The sequence below is a fragment of the Drosophila sulfurigaster genome, chromosome 3, assembly GCF_023558435.1.
Source record: "Drosophila sulfurigaster albostrigata strain 15112-1811.04 chromosome 3, ASM2355843v2, whole genome shotgun sequence".
NCBI lineage: Eukaryota > Metazoa > Arthropoda > Insecta > Diptera > Drosophilidae > Drosophila > Drosophila sulfurigaster.
Genome location: NC_084883.1, coordinates 17670695 through 17693828, shown reverse-complemented (window position 1 = coordinate 17693828; position 23134 = coordinate 17670695). Strand labels below are relative to the sequence as shown.

The 23134-nt window shown below is 36.5% G+C and overlaps 1 protein-coding gene and 1 long non-coding RNA gene across 5 annotated transcripts in view; both read left to right on the top strand.

The window, feature by feature from the left end:
- Nucleotides 1-23134, top strand: part of LOC133844321 (uncharacterized) — a 76778-nt gene that overhangs the window by 30456 nt on the left and 23188 nt on the right. For 2 of the 4 annotated variants that reach the window (XM_062278250.1, XM_062278251.1), the window contains 5 exons: nt 5578-5682; nt 6595-6686; nt 8314-8550; nt 10099-10257; nt 16668-16846. In XM_062278250.1, the coding sequence (XP_062134234.1) occupies nt 5578-5682; nt 6595-6686; nt 8314-8550; nt 10099-10257; nt 16668-16846 (772 nt within the window). Of the gene's footprint in view, nt 1-5577; nt 5683-6594; nt 6687-8313; nt 8551-10098; nt 10258-14149; nt 14358-16667; nt 16847-23134 lie in introns of those variants that run through there. The other 2 variants (XM_062278252.1, XM_062278253.1) reach the window with 2 other exon arrangements.
- Nucleotides 14365-15486, top strand: LOC133844333 (uncharacterized). The gene is made up of 3 exons (XR_009894597.1): nt 14365-14722; nt 14795-14963; nt 15021-15486. It is a non-coding gene; the product is annotated as an uncharacterized LOC133844333 (long non-coding RNA).

Sequence of the window (23134 nt, the reverse complement as noted above, 5' to 3'; positions counted from 1 at the left end):
AAGAGCGAGGAATGCGTGTGAGTGGCTGCCAAGTAACAGTTTAATCAGTTATTCAATTTAGTTAGACAGTTTTGAGACTCATGCATTTTGCACGAGGCAATGCCCTTAGTGCGACCTTTTTCTCTGGATTATTTTGAATAATTTAGCAACACTTTTTGCTTTAAACTCAACCAGCTGGCAGAGGAAGTTCCTGTTTCGGTTGCTGCTGCTGTTCGTCCTGGCTGGCGCTTTGTTTATTTGCTAATATTGTTAATCATAAATAACAAAGTTTATGCATAAACGTATTAACCTAAATCAACAACAACAACAACAAGGACAACGATAACGAGAAAGCACAGGCTGCTGCTGCTGCTTGTGTCCCTGCCTCGTTGTCCTCTTGTCCTTTGGCCTGGCCAGCTTGAGTAAATGACTCAATATTTGACAATCATAACATCCGCTTAGTCTCCACGCTTCAAGTTCCCTCTCTATCTCTGTCTCTCTCTTTCTCCACTGTGTCCACTGTCAACTCTTCGCTCTCTGCTCTTCTCTTTGTTCGCCATCCTGTTTTCCCGGTCCTCTGCTAAGACAACAGGCTACAGCAACAATGCATTCCAGTTTGTCAATAGCAATTTAAGCTCTATCTATAAATATGTATACGTATACGTCTGACTGTTAGTGTTAGTGGAAGTGTGTCTGTGTGTGAGTGCACGCTTGTGTGCCATAGACAAGCTCATAATTCAAGTTGGCAAACTCCTTGTACATTCCTTCCTACTACTTTTGCTCCTTTGGCGCTGCCCAACGGCATTTGTTTGTGTCGTAAATTTACGAGTCGAAGCCGAAAAAATGCTACGAAAGGTTTGCAAGTTTTCCTGTTTTGTATACTCCTTTTTTGTTAGATACTGAGAAATGCGGTATACTCGACGGAAAAACAATAAATCTTAAACAAAAAAGTTTTTAACGTATTGAATAAAAGATTAAGTATATTTTGAATTTTACTTATCTCTCAAATTATTGTAAATAATGTATAATAAATGAAGTAAAGTAAAAAACTTATATTCATTTTTTTGTTAGAAATATTTCGAAGCTTCCTAAACAGTTTTCAAATTATTTATTCCTTTTCCTGTTTTTCGTTTGATGAAATGTCTAAATATTTTTAAGTAAAGTTCAACTAAATTTCAGTGAAATGATCAAGTTTGTAAATAAAGTCAGCCAAAGACTATTCGACTCTAGGGTATCTTCGCTTCAACCTCATTCAAGCTTTTCACTTACATATTATTTTTTCCATATTATTTATTATACAAGGACGCATTGAATTGCAAATTAAAAGCTTTGCCGGGCTGCATAATTTATATTTAATGATTTTTTAATAGCAATGACGTAAAAAACTGTGGCAAATGTTTTAAATTACAGTAAATCAAACAGAAATGCAGACAGGGTTGTTAAGTTTTCCATTTATCTCACTCTCTGTAAGTGAATGAGTGTGGGTTCAATACAGTGGAACGAATGTGGCATTATGCGCTTAAATTGTTTTACAATTAAGCCAGCAAACATGCTGCTCATAGACAAAGAGAATATCGAGGAACGAAACGGCTGCATCCATTGAAGGTTTCTCTGCAGCGAGGCTTTTGTTTATTGTCGGGCAGATTATGAAGCGTCGGCGACGACACTCAACAACAACAACAACAACAACAGCAATAACAACTCTCTACAAAAAGATAAAACTTTTATCGGTTATTGTTTAAATGACGCGGATCTGACGCTCACTGCCTGATGATGAGCTGTGTCCAAACAAAAGCAGGTAAAATGTTGTGAGCATATCTGTCGACAGACCGAATTGAGCCATGTTTAATCAGCCAAAGGTTGATTGTTGTTGTGCTGAACAACAACACGACGAACTAACATTGCAACATTTCACACTCGACGTGCAAATGGTCAAATGGATTTTTAAACCGAGCGTAAGTTCAATTCTTGTGATAAGCTCTCATGAAAACAGGACGAAAGATACTTATTGCATTTCATTGATATGTGCACAGGATTACGAGCACATTCACACACACATACACAAAAGATTAAATGAAAATATGCACTTACCTTGAGCCCTCGCTATGATGTTTAACTACATCTTTAAGTACATTAAATGCTAACGCTGCTTAGCGGTGGATAAATAATTAATTAAAGTACAATTGCTTAATTAGTTGCTTCTATTTACATCTTAACTTAATTTATTCAAGCATAAACGTAAATGAATAGATAATTTACTTAACTCAAATTACTTTACTTATTCCTGAACTAGATAAGAATAAAAGTACAAAAACTTCTCCAACTCAAAGCATATTTCCAAGAACACAATTTGATGCTTAAATTACCGTTCAATATTACCATGAATATTCAAAATTTTGTGAGCCTTGAACTGTATTCGATTCCCCTAAAATTATTTCAAAAGCAAAGCCAAGGAACAGTAGGGAAAGTCAACAGCTCGTGTCTTTCGTTGGCTGCTGCTACATTTATGCCAGTGGCTCCCCAAGCTGACCACAATAATAATTCAATCAATTTAAAACCAACACTTAATCAAACAAAACGCCACAAGACCAGGGAACTAAAATAAGAACAGAATGGAGATGAAAGATTGCAGATAGGAGAGACAAAAACGAAATTCCAATAATTCGTTGTGAAGTCGATGCTAATAACGCTCCAGTGCACACAATGGACAAAATGGGCGATGACGATGATGAGGACGAAGAAGAAGACGATGATGATCTAAAGTATAGACTGGGCCGCACAGTGAATGCTTCGGGGGCAAGGAACAAAAACACAGAGAGAGATGGAGAAAGATAGATAGAAAGAGTGGAGGTCGCCACAGAGTTTGCAATGAATTTACACAAAATCGAAATCAGAAAATTACCATTATGCTGGACAGTCAGGCCCATCCTAGAGCTTGCTCCTCGTATTTCATATGACAGCAGTGAATTGCAACTCTAACCAGTTACAAATATTGGCTAGAGCTCTGGTATGAACGACATCGATGGCGATGGCAACTTTGCAATTACAGCAAAAATTGTTGTTTGAGTTGAGGCAGAGCACAGCCGAGGAGCCATGGCAGAAGCAGCCGCAGCCACAGGACATGGCACAACCAGTTAGCAGGACACAGAGCTGGCTAGCAGCCTGCCTGCCTGCCTGGATAGCTGGCTAGATGGCTGGTCAGTGTGCGCCCCAGTTCAAATAACCCATTAACTAAAAACTTAATCAATTGGAACCCCAACCCCCTTCATAAGCATTGCCAATAGGTGCAGTGTAAATGAGCTGACAGCCTATCGAACGAGCTCTGCAGCCCACAGGCAATGCGAAAAAAGCCACCATATCTCTCCTCCTCTCTGCTTTCTTTCTCTCTCCCTGTCTCTGTGTCTCTGTTGATGATGTGGTTGGCCATTCTTGGTTGCCATTAGCGACATTATAGAAGCTTTGGCTCAACTATGCTCAATGAATGCTAATTGACAACCCTGGTAATTTTTTCCATTGCACACGCTGCACTATCGACTGCCTTGCAACTTGCTATGGGGCACGTGCAACATTCGATGATATTCATGGGGCCATACACAATTGAATTCTATATCGTTTACTACTCAGACTTCATAGAATATTTACTTCATAATAGCGATAAATTCGAAATTAAATAAGTTCACTTTTTATAAAATCTGTTTTGTGAATCAATTCATAGGATGAGTAATTTATTTAAATTTTTTTAATATTATATCATTAATCACGAAATTATGTAATTATTATTATTATCATTTTGCAAATCACACTTACTTAATTATTTTACTATTTATCATTTTAACATTCCATTTGAGTTGGTAGCTATTTAAATTAATTCACTTTCATAACGAGTTATTTTCTTCGTCAATTTGTAGACTCAGTCTATCCTAAAATTATTATTAATTTTTATTATTTAAAATAATAAATCTGTTTATTTATTAATTTACTATTCATTATTTCCACTTTATTTAAATTTACTTAAGATAGTTATTACATTTTCTGAATCAATTTTTAAAATGTCTTTAAAGATTGTTTTTGACTCTAGTAATTTTTTTTTTTTTTGCTGAAATTCTTGGGGCTTACCATTAAAAAAGCGTAAATTGAAATTCAAAAAAACAGTTTGGGACTAAAATCATTTGTAATTTTTTATCAATTCCTAATTGAGAGCATATTTTCATTAAATTTTTTTGAAGTGAGAGAAAAATATTTATAAACACTCTGGCCAGAAAAACTCGAGCTCTGCAGAGCGAAAACAAATAATAAAAAGTTGGTAAAAATATGTGTTAGGTCCAGCTTACCACAATAAAAGATCATTTGTTTGTCTAACAATAAAGCAGATTTCAGACTGGACTCGTAATAGCTCGTAATTGGCTGCAAAATAAATACATATTTTTAATAATTGATTGATTTGTGTACGCAAAAGGAACCATGTTGTTTGTGTGATACCAGTTACGCATAGAGTGTAAGGGTGTAATAGGTGTATGTAAAACACAGAAGGAGGCATCTTTGATTCCATAAAGTTTATATATTCTTGATCAGAGTCAACAGCCGAGACGAGAATAACTATAGGGTTTATGTTTTTTAGAAGTTTGGTAGCGATCGAGTAAAAATTGTCAAAGTTATTTAAGAAATACATTTGGAAAAAACGTCTACTTACTAAGGGTCTTAGCTGGTTTAGTTGATAATCTGGTATATGTTGTACCATATGTCATAACTTGAAATTATATTTCGGTATATTGATATACGAAATTCGGAGTATTTTAGTATGTTTGGTATATAATTTGGGTATGCTTTTAGAATATGGTTTGGTTGGAAATGGGTAGCGGGTATTTCACAGTAGAGCATACGAAACTGTATCTTTCTTACTTTTGTTTTATTTTCTTTGGTGAGCCCTTTTAGGCGCTTGGCAATCGAATTGCATGTTGTTTCAGTTGGCGTACCTTCGACAATTGCCAATAGTTTTTTGTTGTTGTTGTAATATGAAGTTGAGCACGGCGCTCAAATGTATGCCACACTTTTTGCAGCATTCATTCTTGCCGCTCGCTGCCAGCTGCAGTTGTCGTTGCACGTTTGCTGCAATCGACGAAAGGAAAACAATCAAATATTGAGCGCAAGAGGCGGCAAACGGCGCCGGCAAATAAAATTTATACAACAGTCATAATCCATTACCCATGCCAGCTGCTTGGTCCCGGGAATTCAGCAGCAGTTTTTAAATTGAATGGGATTCGAGCTCGAATTGGGAATGTGGAGATGCTTTGGGATTGTGCTGGCTGGCGATGGATTGCCGTGTTGTGTGGGTTACAGCTTCCGTACGTTTATTAATTTTTCACTTGCCCTGTAAACATTTTTATGTATATTCTCCACTAAAATCGATGCAAAAAAATTAAAAAAAACGCAGAATATACAGCAAATCTGGAGTGCAACTTAACCTACTTTTTTACAGCATGCGTGTGTGCTTTAAAATGTGTCAAAAAGAGAAAAGCGAATGGGATTAAAGACAGTTGCGAATTGCATTCCAGCAAACTTGATATTTAATTAATTAACTTTTACTTATTTACTTTGCAGCTCAGCGAACTGGGACGTCCATTCACCGGTGGCTCCTGGTGCGGCAAGGCCACGGGACCGCAATTATATTTCAGCGAAACATCTACGGTGACAGCTTCAGTAAAGGTGAGTTAAATGCAGAGATTAAATCACACTGAACAATTCAGCTGCAATTTAAATGTAATTTTATTTAAGTCGAAATATCTAAAAAGCTTTTTATTACGTAAGCAAAAAGCCCACTTCTTGCTTTTAATTTAAAATTGGACAACTTGTGTGGATACTCGGCGTATGCGTAATGTTTACTTGAGCAGCCATTGCCACTTTGTGATTAATATTTAAATAAATGCGCGGCCATAAAGGCAAATGGACAACGCAGCACTCTGGCCCAGGCTTCAGGTTGCCAGCAATCGCCAGCGCATAAATTATGAAAATTAATAAAAATTCATGCTTGAATCGCATCCCTGGACGTCCTTCAGCCAAACACTCGATTGCTGTTGCTGCGTCTGCCTCTGCTTTTGTATCTGCTGAGAGTGCAACAAATTGCTTCAAGTGATGATGAGTTGACGTGGTCAGCGGAGGCGCATGGATTCCAGATTGCAGATTGCATAATTAAAAGAAAATTGCGTGTGCAAATGACAATATGTCACGACAAGGCGGCGAAAAACAAGTCTGAGTTTAACTCATTAATAGCGCCAACGCGAATTGAAAGAGTTGTGAAAATGCATTTGTTTCTTTTGTCGTGACGACGGCTGTCGCTCACTTTACGACAAATAAATATTTCAATGGCCCTGTCATCGTCCTGCACAGCGATGTGTCCTTTGTATCGACACACTCTTGAATGACAGGACACCATTTCCTTTGCTATCTGACAGAGTTTCCTTCAATAGATCTGTCTGTGTATCCGTTTTTTACTTTTATTTACACTCAATTTTCAGCTCATTTTAAGTTGTAGCGTTATTGCATTGCAAGTGTCTCTCTTTTCTTTTTTGTATCGTTTTCCTTCTTTTCACATTTTGTGCTTTGACATTTTTTTTGCAGGTATTTCATCCGCCACGCAATATACGAGACGAGAAACCCTTCGAGTTCAGCATAAGATACAAATTTATTAGCCAGTCCGATGCAGTTGTAAGGTAAGTTGCTTCACAAATGAAAAATGCAGCAAAATTGTTTGGGTGACAAAGGCAAAGACAAAGCCAAGGGTGGATCATAAAGTTAAGGGAGTGTAAAATATAATAAGTAAGAAAGCTATAGTCGAGTGAGCTCTACTCTTAGATACCGGCTATAAATTTCGAATAAAAGCAAAACAGTACGGTATTACTCTGAAAATATACCGAATAAATATATCTAAAAAATACTAAAATCATACCGGAGATTAGATTTTGTTTATTGGTATAGTACAACATTCTAAATATACCGTAGAGAGCAAAATATACCTAATTGTCCGCCAAAGTAAACATATAAGTAGGCGTCTTTACTCAAACAAAAGTATTATTTAAATCTCTCTTTCAATTTTTATCTGATCGCACCCAAACTTCTGAAATAATGAAAGCTAAGGAATATGTCACTTCTTATTCGATTTTTATGGATTTGCGTGGGCGTGGAAAAAATTTCGTCCCTATCTCTTAACCACAATAAAGTTGTCAAATTTCGATATTAATTTAAGAAAGTTGAATTAGAAATTAAAAACTGTATATACTAAAAATGTTCACCAATAATTGAATTCAAATTTACTATGAGTGTGTAGAATATCCCTCGTTCTATTAAGAAATATTACACAACGGTGTCTGGGGACTATCTTTGCCTCAAGGGCAGTAATGCGTCAACTTGCTACGTGGCCCGCAGCCGCAGCGCCATAATTTATCATTCAGCCCTCGTGGATGGTAAAGAAAAAGAGCAAGCTTTAAAAGTGTGGACAGCTCAGCAAGTTAATGTCACCAGAAAAGTGTGTGTGTGTGTGTGTGTGTGTATTGAGGAACTGTGTGTGTGTGTGTGGTGCCTGACAGTTTGCCCTTAGTTTAGGAGCACTCGTAGCACTCTTTGGCAGCTGAGCCAAAGTTAGGTTGAGCTAAATCTTTGCTACCTGCAAATGTTGCTGCAGCACAATGCCAACAACAGTTGCTGTTATTGTTGTTGTTGCTGAAGTCTGCTGCATAAAACATGAGCAGCAGTAACAGCTCCTTGCCGTGGCATGCCATATACGATTCATCCTGCAATCCATTTGTGCCTAGACGTGTGTCAAATTTGGTCTTTCAATGCGTCGCGCTCTTTGTTTTTGCCAGTAGATAGAAGAGAATAGATAGATAGAGAAATGAATAGAGAAATGGATACGGCAATAGAAAGAGTAATAGAAATTGAAATGTATTTTTACGCCTCAACAAATTTCACACAATTTACAATTTACACGGATATTTATATTTACGAGCAGAGCCAGAAATGCATTGAGCGCAGTAAATGTGCTCGACTGCTGTTCATCGCAGGTGTCCGGCATGCGAGCCATTAGCAAACCAAACAATGGCCAAATATTTGGGGATGGACGATAGAGAGAGAGAGCGAGGGGGGAAGGATTTGAACCCTAAAATGCCAGAGCGCATTTTATGCAAATTGCAGGCAGGATGAGAGCCCTAAATACCAAACAAATATACTGCACAGAGCGACGAGTCGAATGGAGTCGAGGCTAAACTAAATTAAATGCTAAACTCACTTGCACACACATACACACACCTGTGTACTAATGCTATGTGTGTGTGGTTGTTACAGGTATGGACTGCCCGATAAGCCATTGGAATTGGGACGTGTCACACCCGGCACCTATTGTACAAGGCAATTCGATGAATGCTATCGTAACAAGTGTCGCCTGCAAAGTCCAAATTATCCCGGCATGTATCCAAGGAATGTCACCTGCTATTGGACCATACGGCAAAAAGAGGTTCCCACCAGCAAGCATGCCATGATTGCCGTCAGCCAGGAGAATCAGCACAAGGCCTTAGTCAAGCGGTAAGTAAAAGACACAGTCAAAGTCTGAATGGATGGGACGGACGGATGTTCTATTCAAAATGCCAAATGCTATGCAACGTCCATGCACATTAAATAAGCATTAGCATTTTGTGGCTCCAGGAGAGCGTGTCGCATTTGTATGACACATTTCAATTTGCCAAATTGCAATTGTAACTCCAGTAGCAGTTGTTGTTGCTGTTGTTGTCGATGTTGTTGCACTTCACACTTTGTAAAGTCTCCTGTAAATAGTAAATGCGCATAGAAGTTCAAACTTTTGGGCCACTCAAAACTGTTGAGCATTTTTTGATTGTATTTCAAATTGTATTTTATATATTCCAATTAAATGTTTGCACACAATGCATGCATTTCAAATTAGATAGAAACTGACAGGAAGCTGCACAACTGCTTCATGGACTGGCCCCTCTCTAAAGCAGTCAACTGAATGTCATTTCGAGTGTGTTACCTTTGTGTTAGAAACCGCAACAGCTAATACACTTTCTAGATTAATAAAGATAAATGGAAAATAATTTTATTAAAGAACTTGAATAATTTTATTGTGGTTACAAAATTATATGAAAACATTTGTTATTTACATTATTTATTATAGTTTTAAGTTTTACACACTTTTTTTATATAAATTATACATTTACTTCTGAAATATAAATAATTTTGTCAAATAAACTATAGTTGTATTGTATTTAGGTAATTTTTCATTAATAGGGTTAAGTACGTTAAGCAAAAAAAAAAAGTATTTTTTTATTTATTCTAAATAAACAGCGTAAGAAATATATAGTTATAAAACTAAATTTCGAAAATTCTTATTACTTTGTAATATAGTTTTATGCTATACATTCTTTTATTATAAAGTATATTCACTTGTGAAATATATGTAGATTTCAATCATATTTTAGTTGCATTGTATTTTTCTAATTTTATGTTTGTATTTTCATATTTATTAAAGACATTTTAAAAATGAGTTGGTTAACAATTCTTCTTTTTATTTGTCTATTTATTTATTCCGAATTAGTTAACGCTATTTATTATATATAATATTATATATTTATAAAATAATATATTATATTTTTAAATAAGAAATGATATGAATGAGTTCCTGAGAATTAATGTCTAATATATAAATCTATGCGTAATATTAATTTTATGTTTTGACTATACATATATTTTTCTTTTATATTTAAAATTCGAACAATTAAAATTTTTGTTTGAATATTTATATTATTGTTATTTTCTGCATTTTTCTGCATTAAATCGTAGCGTATTCATTGATAGACTTATGACAATATGCGTTCTTTCATCCATCTGTTGGTTATTAACTTTGACAAGTTCTCCCGTGCAATGTGCAACGTCATTGACAACACAGCTCGCAATTGTTTTTCCGGCTTATCGAAATGAAAATGTTTGCATTGCATTTAGCACTGATTGCAATTTTATTTTAAATACCCCTTTTGTTTGACTCCAGCGAACGGGAAATTTGTGTATGCGAATGTTTTTAATTTGGAAATCTGTTTTGTCTTTAACCCCTTTTTGCAGCTCGATTGCCAGCTTTAATAAGACCTCACGCTCGATACGCGCCTGGTCGGATTGTACGGGCGAACGGGATCATTTGATATTCTACGATGGCAGCTCGACCAATGATCCCGTCCTGGCTAAATACTGTGGTGGCGACTGGTTGCCCCGCGTTGTGTCACGGTAAGTGCAATGAATGAAGCTTTTGTTGTGTCTTCTCTGTGTGTATGTTATGTGTTGCAATGTGACTTGAAGCTCTTGTCAGGCATTTATTTAACGCCATTTCTCGCTTTTATGAAAAAGTTAAATATGAGCATTGCACGACTCATAATACATTTACAAGCCGAGACAGCGAGACAGACAGACAGTTGGGGAGATAGAGAGAGAAAGATATACTGACTGACTGAGCGCCATTTTAATGAGCATGTGTTGTGTGTGAGGGTCTGAGACCGCAGTCCTAGTGCACTGCACTGCAGTTGGCCTGGGGCGCATGTGTTCCAATTCAGTTACATATAGTTACTCACACACATGTACACACACACACAAACATATAAACACACAGAGTCATAGTCACAGTTCATGATGCCTTTGTGTGTGCCTTGCAATTGTGCGCAATGCTTAAGAAAAACCGGAAATTGGGTTGCTTTGCAGACAGACAAAGCGACCAAAGAGACAGACTTAAATAGAGACACAAACACACTCTCAATACATAAATAGATTTATGTGTATGTATGTGTGGCCCGCTTGCAAGTTTTTGCTTGACTATACAAAATACCCGCCTATTGAAAACAACATTTTGATGCTTGTGATTTATGCAATGGCATTAGTTGCTGCTCATTAGTTGCCAAGTACTTTCGGGGACTGCCACTATAAATTCTTAAAGCGCCATCGCAGACTAAACCCAAACAGAGCATTCTTGAATAACACCTTCCTCTGCTGAGAAATATATTCACATTAATCGCATTTATCTGATTGAACCGATTTTATTAGTTTATTTGCTGAATAAATCGCTCGTGAAATTGTCCTATAAATTTGTGTGTGTTTTGTGATCCTGCTTTTTCAATACTTTTTATTTTCTTTTTGTGAATCAGTTGCTTTGTTTGAGACCAAGAGCATAAATAAATTAAATTAAATATATGTCATACTTTATTCAGTTTTTATTTCTGGACAAAAGTATACTCTCTCAGCTGTTAATTGCTTCTCTTTCTAAAAATAAAATATATAAACAATTTTATTGCAAATACTGTGAGTACCATTCTCTGAGTATTTTTACTCTCTTCAAAAGAAACCATACTTCAAAACTTAGAAACATATAAACATTGCAAATAAATGGAGACAACACTTAATCACAGATGCACAGAATGCCTAAAATTATTTATGGCCTTTTCACAATACACTTTTGCCCATCCTTAAAACGTATTTTAATATATAGCTGATTTCTTGGAGTGAGAAAATATTTTTAAAGCTTCAAACTGGTACAAATAAGTATTTGCTTGATATCTTTTAACAATAGCGTAGAGTAACTTTGTGTACCTCCTAAAGTAGATATATTCATGATCAGCTTTAACTGCCGAGACCATATATCCATGTCCGTCTGCTAGTCCGTCTGTCCATATAAGCGCCAACATCACAGAGACTGTAAAAGATAGAGATGTAATGTTTTTTCGTCAGCATTTCTTATTTTTACAGGCAGATCAAGTTTGATGTAATTTTTTGCCCATTTCCTTTCCGCAAATTGAAAAAAACTGATAACAAGTATAATTTTGTCAATACAATGTTTATGACTTTATTTATGAAATTGTAGAAATTATTTATGAAAACATGGCAAAAAAACGCTTACTGAAATCAGATGGCTAGCTGCTTTGGCTGATAATTTAGAATATTTTATACTAAATATAATACTTTTATATACCAAGTAAAGTCTTTGGTATATTTTAGTATTTTTACGGTTTTATTGAAATTAGGTAGTGTGCATCTCATAGTTGAGCAACTTCCACTGTAGATTTCGTACTTGTTAATATTGATCTGCATTTAAAAGACAATAATTGAGAATATGTTTTTTGTTTATATTCTAAGCGTCGTTAACTTTCTTCTGTCACTATATTTTCATTAAATGTGTTTTTTTCAAGATCTGAGTACACATTTCCGAAGAAACGCCTTAGGTTAACCACTCTTTGCAGGTCTCAAGTGCAAAACGGCGAGGCACAAACCACTCTGCCACATGCCACATTCACGTGGGCGACGTCCGCTCCACTTTCGGCCATTTATCTGCCACTTCAGATTTTGGTAGTTGTTGTTGTTGTTGCTTTCGCTGGGCAAAGTTTGCAGTTGGCAGCCAGCAGTTTACAGTTCACAGTTTACAGTTTGCAGTTTGCACTTTTCGCTGACTCTTGAGACGTGCACATCAACATTGATTGTTGTTGCAAGCCTTTTTCTTCGTTTTTCTTATTATTTCTGCTTTTTTTTTGGTTCGAAGGCAGCTGCAAAAATATTTCCAAGTTGAAAGCAGGCCGCAAATTAAAAGTTGCTTAAGCAGTTTGATGATTTTCAATGATGATTATGACGACGATGATTACGATCGTTTCACCTTGCTACTTAATCTCTTAATGAGTTGCACTCGGGCATTTATTAACATTTTGCCGAGGACGTCGAGGCAAATTACAAGAGCTGAAATCTTATAGGCAAACATGCACACAGAACGCATAAAGAATGCATGCACCGTAAAATGCACACAGAAGATGATGACGACGACGATGACGATGGCGTTGACGATGCCGTCGTGCAGTTTATAGAAAGAAATCGGCACGGTACCTAGCAACACCGACATCCACCCACGCCACTCAGCACCACCCTTGAAGCTCTCACTCTCTCCCACACACACACACACACACACACACAAGCTCTCACTGCAATTTGAAGAAAAACGGCATTAAGTTCGCTTCAAAAGTTGTCCTCGAACCACGTTTGCCTTCGCCTCTCAACGCGCTGCACGTTCTCCACGTCTTTCGCGACTTGAGCAGACGAATTATAAATGCACGCACACACATACATATATGTGCATATACACACATCAGCTGACTGACTGTGTGTGCGAGTGTTGGCTTACAGACACCTCAGACATGACAGTCATACAATTTGCCTGGCACTTTTCTTTTGCCTTCCCGACTTTCCACGCTGCACATGAGCAAAGGAGAGGAGAGGGAGGGGAGTGAGAGGTGTTAGGGGAACCGTTGCCACATCAAAATTATTAATTTCTCACTGCAACGTCTACTTATATATTTTTTGGCATGTGCAGTTTTTTCCCTATTTTTTTTTTTGGGAGGGTAAACAGCTGTTGCTTTCTTTATACTACAATAGGGGAAAGTGTTAACTTTTTAAATGGTATATTAATTTTTAGCTAGCTATGAGTTTGCTGTGGCTTCATTTTCGATAAAGTTACACACAGTAGAGCGTCTTGCACCTGTAGACGGAAAGTTTTTACGTGTGTAAATATGTCGAGATAAGTCCACACTTTTAAGTGGAATAAACTCTGTGCTAGTTACCCTCATATGTTTACTTTCAAATGAGTTTTCGCATGATGCAAAGTTAATTTCAACTTATGAACACTTTTTAATGAATTGCTCAACTTACTCTCTTTGACAGCAAACTTTAATGTCAAGTAGTGTTGGGCATTAGATTGCGTACTAAATGATAGATAAATTATAAAGAAAAACGAGTAAGAAAACCAGAAAAATACATATATTATATTCTAAAAAGTACCGCAAAAATACTTAAAAATTCCGAAGATTTTTTTTTTTTTATACCATATAGTAGAAAATATATACTACATTGTCAGCCAGTTTTGGATGTGGTACTATATCAATTGTATATTACCTTTTTGTGTATTTTAGTATTCTTGCTATGTATAAATTTGGTATATTTTAAGAAGAATATCGCATTTTTCTGTTTTCTGTGTAACAGTCAGCATACTCGATTGTCGCTTTGATATTTTGTTTTTTATATTATTGTATAATTGCGGCTGTAGCTTTAAAATTAGATTTTTATCCTAAGGGTAGTGGGTATAAAAATATGGAAGTTCTTCAATGCGCTTATCTAACATTTTACTGAGAATCCATTTCCTATGCCTTCGCCTTAGTTGGCCATCAATCAACTGCCGCTTAAATCCTGTTAGTCAATCAACTGTCCGCTGTAAGTCTGTCAATCATTGGAATTGGAAACTATGAGTAGTTCAATTAGGCGCCTGCCTCTGTCGGCTCTATTGGATTTGCCGCTCTCAAAGCCTTGTGAGTAATGCTGTTAACCAAGCGACTAGCACCTCAATTTGCCACTGCAGCAGCAGCAGCAGCAGCGTGTGGCACTTTTAGGGCCGCCAATCTGCTCGATATTTTCATGCCACAAAGACCACAAGATGACGGCGCAGCCCTTCTGCGGTCAGGCGCTTGGTAGCCCAAAACGGTAGCAAGTGTAAATACGTGTCCAGTAACCGTCTGGGGATATCGTACCGAGAGAGAGAGGGAGAATATTTCAGGCCACGCATTGATAAGCACCCATGAGGAAGGGGTGGAGCGAGGTTTGTGTTGATTTTACGACACCCGCAAGTGCCGCAAGCCATTAGGAGGTAGCCAAGTGCGTCAGCAGGACACGAAGGGTATTCTCCTTTGGGAGGTAGCAGTCAACATTTGTGAGCTTTATTAAAAATTAATTTACTTTTCATTTGCAGTTTATTGCACTTGGCAGTGACAAAAACGTTGCAGCAGCTGCCAACTGACAGTTCCCCTCTCTCTCTCTCCACCTTCATCTTCATCTCTTCCTTCTCCAACAGTTCATCACACGTGCAGGAGATGTGACATTATCTTTGTGTGTGTGGGCGCCAGCGTTGTTGGATGTGTGTAGGTGTTTGAATAATAAGAGTGCCACATCTTTTGCTTCTTGTCTCTCTCTTTTAGCCACACTTACACGTATTAAAAAGCCATTTGTGTTGGCCATGTTTGATGGCTTTTAACATCGTGCGTGGCGAGAGCCTTGACAAGTGCCCAGGTGTGGGCAAAAGCCACACAAGCTGCGCGCCTGTCTCTCTTGAATTTTATGCTCTTTATATTGCTCATACGCAGCATGGGCATAAAAATTCAATTTGAAATTTAAATTGAAAAGCTTCTGGCTTGCTTTCGGAAATTAATAAAAAAAGACTGTAACAATTCAAAGAATAAAAAACATTCAATTCATTAGATGACTCTTTAATCAAAACAATGACGAAAAATCAATTCAAGTAAATTTTGTTTAAGTCTTGCAATGTTACTTGAGGTTCGCTCACTGAAGCTGTTGGCCAAAAGTTTTACGAGCACTCGATGTCATTGCCATTGCTGGTGTCTTTTCCAGTCCAGCTGCCTGTTCTCTTTGTTCCTCTGTTTTCCTCTTCCCTGCCAGCCTCGTGCACTTGGGAGCTGGCGTCGTGTTGTCTACAATATAAATGGTGCAACACCCACGGCTGTCATTTCATAATTTTTAGCCAAAAAATCGAAAGACAAACGGCCCCGAAAAATTTTGGCCCGGACATTTGGTAGATTCGTTACTTGCGACTTGAATTGCGCCTTGCGATTTGTTATGCCAAAAAATTTGCCTACAACTTTTTCGGCGACGCGACGCGAGGCGGAGAGAACGAAGACAATGGCGAAAAAAGTTAATTTGGCAGCAAAAATGCAAACAAGCAAGCAGACGACGACAATACAACTGACAGACACTTTAAATAAGTGGAGAAAGAGTGAGAGAGAGGGAGAGATGCCAAGAGTTCTGTTCTGGAAAAACTGTGAACCAAAACAAAGCAAAACACAACAAAATACTGCGTCATACTTTTAGGCGCGCCCGCCTTTTCTGGCACGCTCAACGCTCGAATGCTTGTGTGTGTGCGTGTGTGTGGCCAACAACTTTATGAGTTTGCTTGTTTGCCGAGTTGTGCAAATTAAATTTATGAGAAACTAGTTTCTTCACGCCTCTAATTGGAGTGCCCAGCGTTAGCCTTGTTGGCCAGCGTGGCGTATACGCAATCTGAGGCACAAAATATCGTGTTGTTGACTAAGCTTGCGAACACTTTTCAATTGGCTTAATCAAAGTTATAACTTAATACGGCACAACTGCCCAAATAACAAATTCCAAAACAAATTTTAAGCTGTTTGTGATTCACTTATATGTAAAAATTTCTTATGCGTAAGCAAATTTCAGTCCTTGGAGCAATTTCTCTTTCTCTAGTTTGAGCGATAGTAATTTAACGCATGAATAAACTTCTCAGTCAGATATATTAGTTTTAAATATGTTATGCTAAATTACAAAGATTTAATCCATATGGCAAACAAATTTGTTTTTTTTTTAGGGACGATATTAAATTAAGCTAAGGGAAAACGCCATTTAATAAAAATATTTAAAGTTGGCATTTAGTTAAAAAAAAAGATAAATAACTCTTACGCAAAAGTACAAAATAGTAATTTAAAAAATGTTTCATAAACTGCCTCTGGGGATTCAAACAATTTAATAATAAAACACTTGAGGTAAATGAAATAGTTGTCTAATATAGTTTTTAATAAACTTTCTCTCTCTTGCAGTGGCCCAGAAATGCTTGTGGCTTTCCATTCCAGCCCCTTCTCGGCGCCTCTGCAACAAGGCATTCCGAATCGTGGCTTCGAACTGGATGTGGATATATTATTTACAGACTCGGATTCATATGATTTTGCACAGGGCACGAAAAATCTCTGTGAATTTCACATTAATGCATCGAATCCCGGTAAGTACCGCGAGAATAAGACATCCATGCCAACGAAGGGCAGAACAATTGTCGAGCTCAGCTGTAAAAAAAATGCGAATATTAATGAGCATGACAGCTACGCCCTCATCAACACACTCCCATACACACACACCTACACTTACTCATACATTCGCAAAATCAACTTTAAACTGGGTCAGCTGAACGTTGAATGCATTCTTAACTTCCCCCTTGCCATGTTCTTCGGCTTGTCTACGAGGCAGGCCTTCCTTTGACTCTCAGTCTCTCAATTTGAGCTTGCTCTTTGTTCATTAAATGCAGAGTTGATTCTGCTGCATTGTTTAATTTATAAATTATTATTATTTATATTGCTTACTCATTAATGCCAGTTGAGTGAACGCGTGCTGCAAACTCAACTCCCCAAGCTCTCAACATCTCAACTTCAACTTCATCACAACGACTCACAGCGTAACGGGTAGCTAATTAGCACACAGCGTCTTGCAACAATCCAAAGTAGCAGCCACTTTGCTTTTGCTGCTTCTGCAACGGCAACTGTAAAAGATGAATTGAGGCCTCAAGTGCAGCATCCTGTTGGGGCTTGCTGCCCTTCATTAGCTGTAGGCTTATCTAGACGGTCTTAATAGGTTTTTAATTTAATTCGAGGCCAGACGAAATCAGATTGACATGATCAACCAGCAATTGACGTTGTCAGATTGCATGCTTGAAGATTCTCTTGAATCTGCTTTCACTGCATTTTAGCATCTATGTATGTTGTGAATAAAATAAATTAACTGAGCTCATTGCTCATTTATGTATATAGTTTTCTGTAAAGTTATTCACAACTTAATTTAGTTGTATATTTAAATATTACACAAAACATTATTAGAATACCTAAAATCGCTTATTCAAAAAAGTTTTCTGTTGACGTCATAATTAACAGTAAAATTAAGAAAGCAAAGAAGAAAGCGCTTTGTAGAACGCTTTGCAATTGATTTGCCTTCCTCTAAGGGGAATGTTTGGAGGCGCTGTGTGCGGTCTGCGGCGATGTAGACAGACCCTTAATATACTCGCTTAATTGCGGTAAATTGTAAGCTCCTGTCCATAAGCTGTGTGCTTAATTTGCTTCTACTTTTTTTTTTGGTTGTGTGTAATTTGTTTTTGCTTCTTTGGCGGCGGTCAGCAGGCGGCTGCATTTAATTGAAAAATTATTAAATGAAATTTCGGCGCGCCAAGCAAAACAACGACGACGGGCAAACTCTTTGAACCGCAGACTGGTAATTTGTGCAGCCCAAAAGTAGGTAACGTTGTTTTTTTCACTGCGACTTTCTGTGTGTTTCTATGTGTGCGTTGATGTAAATATGTGTGTGCTAACCGCTAATGTTCATTAATTTGCACTTAATAACTTTTGAGTAGGTCTTATTTTGCTGGCAATTTTTTTAAGCTTTTCGCTCAAGTTTGCTTTATTTGCAAATTCCTGTTCATTTGAAATTAGTTTTCGGTTACGAGTTTGGCTAGTCAAAGCACTCGTCCAGCTGTGTAAACCTAAATGAAAATTCCCCACCCTGCTGTCTGCCTGTTTGTCTTGTCTTCCAAGTGCTCATCAGCTTTTCTATGCCCAGTGTTGTTGCTATGGTCATTAACTTGCCAGCTTATTTGTTTGTTGTGTTTGTTGCTGTGTGCCAGCTTTTGCCCATTCTGTTGTTTCTCCTTAATTTTTGACCGTTTAACTTTTCTGAAATGCCTCAGCTTCACTCGACAGCGACAGCGACTTCGACTTGCGACTCCAGCTTCATCTTCATTCTTAGCCTTAGCCTTTGCGTTAGCTTTGAGCTTAATGCCTTGGGAAATGCCACAGATGTGCCCATCGTCTTCTTTGTCGTCGTCCGGGGGATAATCATTAGGCGGAGGCGTGAAACTGGCATATCTATCATAGTTTTAATCTGTGTGCTCATCTATGGCAACTCTCAATGCTTTAAATTGAACAAAAACATCAAATATTTATCAGAACAGCTGCGAGCACTGTAAATGGCCAACAAAATGGAAGAGATCAATGTTAAATGAAATATTTATGGCAATTAAATGAATGGATTAAAGAGTAACCTATCTTTGTGTTGTTCACGACACGCTAAAACTTTCGGCTAAACAATTTGATAAAGAGAAACAAAAAGTTTTTGACATCTATGGGAAACATAAATAGAATTTGTGAGGGGAAATATATGTAATTTTCTAAACAAAGTTGGGAAATAAAGCACTTAAATCAGGATATAAATCATAAACAACATTTGAACAAAACAAATTCCAATCTTTATCCAATATTTAATGCACATTATTTGATGCTTCTTAGCTGCTTTTAATTAGCATAAATTTATTAAAATTTGTAGAGCTGTCTAACTTGCAAACATTATGCATAAATTGAAAGTTCAATCCGGAGATTGTTGACACTAACTACAGGGTATTGCAGTCAAATAATTGAATTCATAGGCAAGCTCAAAGTTTGCGCGGTAAACAGCTGTCAATGGTCATTTTAAATATGCGTTTGCTGGCTGACAATTCAATCAAATTAGGCGCACTTTAAACCAAGGCTGCTTGCAACGCAATACATGCATGCAAAATTTAATTAAAAGCCAACGCACACAGAGCGAACGAGAGAGAGTATCTGGGGAAAAGTGAAAGAGAGGGAGAGCAGAGTCAGTGCGGTGGACGTGGACGTAGTTCTACATTTAATTAAACTTAATTGGAAAAGTTATGGCAAAATCAAACCAAATTAAATATGCAACAGATTTTGTGCTCTGTAATCAACGAAATGAAAACCAATGCATTCGAAAGCTAAACCAACTCAAATTGCAGTTCTGTTAATCATACGCCACGTTGTACAACGCAGGAATGTAAATGTGAGCGTCGACATGCAGCTTATATTAGACTGTTTATCAAGCGTTATATTTACATTCCCAAACACACACACACACACACACACATGCAGAGAGCCACAGCTCATTATTACAACTTTGAAATGACCTTTGTTGTTCATAATAAATTGCTGTGCTCCCTTTTCGCATTTTGCATATTTAAATGCAATGCATATTGAATTTTTTGGTTGCTTAATGATCATGTTTCTTGTTGTTGTTTTCGTTGTGTGCGTGGGATGTTTGGGACGGGGGTGTGTGAAGGGCGTGTTGAACAAACAAAACCGCGTTGCGCACAATTGAAAGCAAAATGAAACGATAAATATTTGGTTTTCGTTAAAACTTTAATTAAAATCATGTTGCAGCCCGCAATAATTTATTTGTAGCGCATGCTTTTTGCCATTTGTGTTAGTGGCCTTGTGCGTTTGAGTGTGTGTGTATGTGTGCGTATCGATAACAAAACAATTATGCTGCTTTACCTTTTCTCCTCGCCCTTTTTGGGGTCATTATAAATGCTTCATAGAAAAGCGCCACGTTTTGCTAATTGAACTTTCCGCGGAATGTTGGCCAAACTTCTGCGCCCCGCTCTTCTCTTCACCTTATTTGTTTTTTATTATTTCTTTTTATTTTTGTTATCCGTGTTGTTTTTACTACCGCTGTTGTTGTTGTTTACCTTGTGGCACTAGTTGGTGTAAAAATATGCGCATTGTTGCACCTGCCGTCGTGTATGTGAATGTATTTTACCAGTCAAATGTTGCCCCTGTGGCAGCCACATTCATATGGCATGCAAATTGATTTGATTAGCTCATTAACAATTCATAGGGCCATTGAGATTGTAGTCAAAGAACGACAATAGGCACCTTTTCCCTTTGAGTGCTCTTCAACACAAGTTTGTCAGCTGATTAAATCTGATTTGGAATACCAAAGAATATAAGGAAAAGTTATTGATTACAAGGACACTTCGCACCATCTAGGTTTATCAATAAAATGTCCTGCGTAGAGCTATAAATATATCTTGAAAACTTGGCCTGAGTAATTGAAGACATACGCAGAAATATAGAAATATAATCGTAATAATTTATTAGTTCTAATAGCTAAAATGCACTAAATAACTTTTCACATTCAAATATTTAACATTGAACTTATAGGAAAATGTAAGAAATATAACTAGGCAAATAACTGAAATTAATTTGCTTAACTTCTCAATATAAATTCAATTATTAAAAAAAAAAAAATTTGTATTTAACTCTTATGTCTCCAATAATAAGCATTGAACATTGAATGATTAATTGCATAAGTACGAAAAGATTTCGAGTAAATTTCATACACACAAACTTACTCTTAATCTATATTATTTTTATTACCATATATTTTCGGACAGCAGAGATACAATTATATAAGAAATAAACAAATTTGAAAATTTATATGTATACTATTTTATATTTAGCTAATTTAGCTAAACATAGTTGATTAAAATGTTCCATATAATAAGCTTACCCTTACCCTAAAAATAGCCACAAAGATGCTTTTCCGCTGGCTGACAATTTTGCCTGACACTTAAGCTGACAGGCAACGCAAAGCAACGCAACGCCCTCAATCAATTTTGTTGGCAATGGCGAAACGGCGTTTTAATTACCACACCCCTTGAATTTGGCCATCTAATTAACGCTAATCAACTTGCTGACACTCGAATTGCTGCCCAACTCCGTTTTCCCTCCTCATTCCCAGCAACGAGAACAAAAACAAGACACAAACACAGCCACTAAGCCGCCGAAAACAAAATAGAGTTGCCCGCCCCAAAGATTTGGAATTACATACTTTATGTGCCTCGAGTGTAATAAATTATTATATGAAATCGTTGTAAGATTTGGCTGCAAATTATTTATGCCATGCACAGACCGTGTGTGAATAAGGAGAATGAGTCTGAGACGGAGAATCATTTACAAAAGAAAGATCACAGATGCTATAAATTTATTGCACTACAAGCTGAGTAACATTTCCGTTGAAGCCAAAAACCGTTTACCCAATGATTTGTATGGGAATGTGATGGCAATGTATGTGTGTGTATTGTGTGTGGAGAGCCCTAAAAATATGCTCAAATGTGAAGCAAATATACAACATTTTATTACAAATAAACTGAAGAAGGATGCAAGAAACGTGGAGCCTGACAATAGATACATTCTCTACGTTGCCGGAAGTTGCTTTGGCATTTTTATTGATTTACGGATTATTGTCGAGCAGAAAAGCTGAGCTCAGTTAAAGCGAAAGTTCTCGCAAGGTTTGCTTTCAAACCTCTCGCGATTCGATTCAGTTTGCTTTGGTTTGTTTCGATTCGGTTAGTTCTCAGTTCGTTTTTGCTCAGCTGTTGTTACAAAAGCAGCAGCTCGAAAGTTTGTAGCAAACTTTAACCAAATCTTGCGATGTTTTCTCACTTCTCTTATTGTTATTCAAGTGCGTGGCAACTTGTTGAAATTTTTGTACTTTTTAATTTTGCAAAGTCAACAGGCCCAAGCCAAAAAAAAAAATCAAAAGCAAATATACAAAAAATATATGTATGTAGTAGACTCAAACAAAAATTTGCATTGTTTAATGTGCGAGAGCTGAATTTAAATGTGTGTGTGTGTTTTGCTAAAATCTTTTTAACTTCATTTTGCTTGTTTTAGTTGTTACAATATGTGTGTGCAATTTAAAACTTTTGCAAGCCAGTTTACCAAGTATCAAATTATTAAATTTAAAATGTTGTACGACTGAAATTTTAAATTCGCTATAAAAAGTGTAGTACAAATGATGATAAATAAATATACAAATATTTGTGGTTTAATTAGAAAACATTGTAAAAAAGCAAATATAATTAGGTTTGATGTACGTTTTAAGTTTCTTTTTAAATTAAGTTTAATGTTGTTTGCGTTGCTTTAATATTTGTATGCCAAAGAGATGTTAAATAATATTAAAAAAAAGTATACGTTTAAATTAGAATTTATTAGAAAAACTGATATGTTTATTAAGCCAAGCTTTCAGTTCGTTAATAAACATATATTTTGTATTAAGTTACAAATATTTGTTGTTTAATTAAAATAAATTGCAGAAAATGCTAATATGAATATTTGGTAAAGTTTTCAGCATAATATTGAGAGAATATTTGTTTTAATTAGCATGAATTACAAATAATGCTGGTATAATTATAAAGCAAGATTTCAGTTAGTTTTAAAGAAGTTTAAATGTTGTTGGCTTTAATAAAATTAAAAACAGATTTATTTGTGATTCAACAAAAAATAAATTTCAGAAAAAGCTAAAATAAATATTAGGTAATCTTTTTAGTTAGTTTTTAAATCTTTAAATTTAAAATGTGTTGGCTTAAATTAGTTAATAAAAGGATATTAACAATAGTCATATATTTATAATTAAA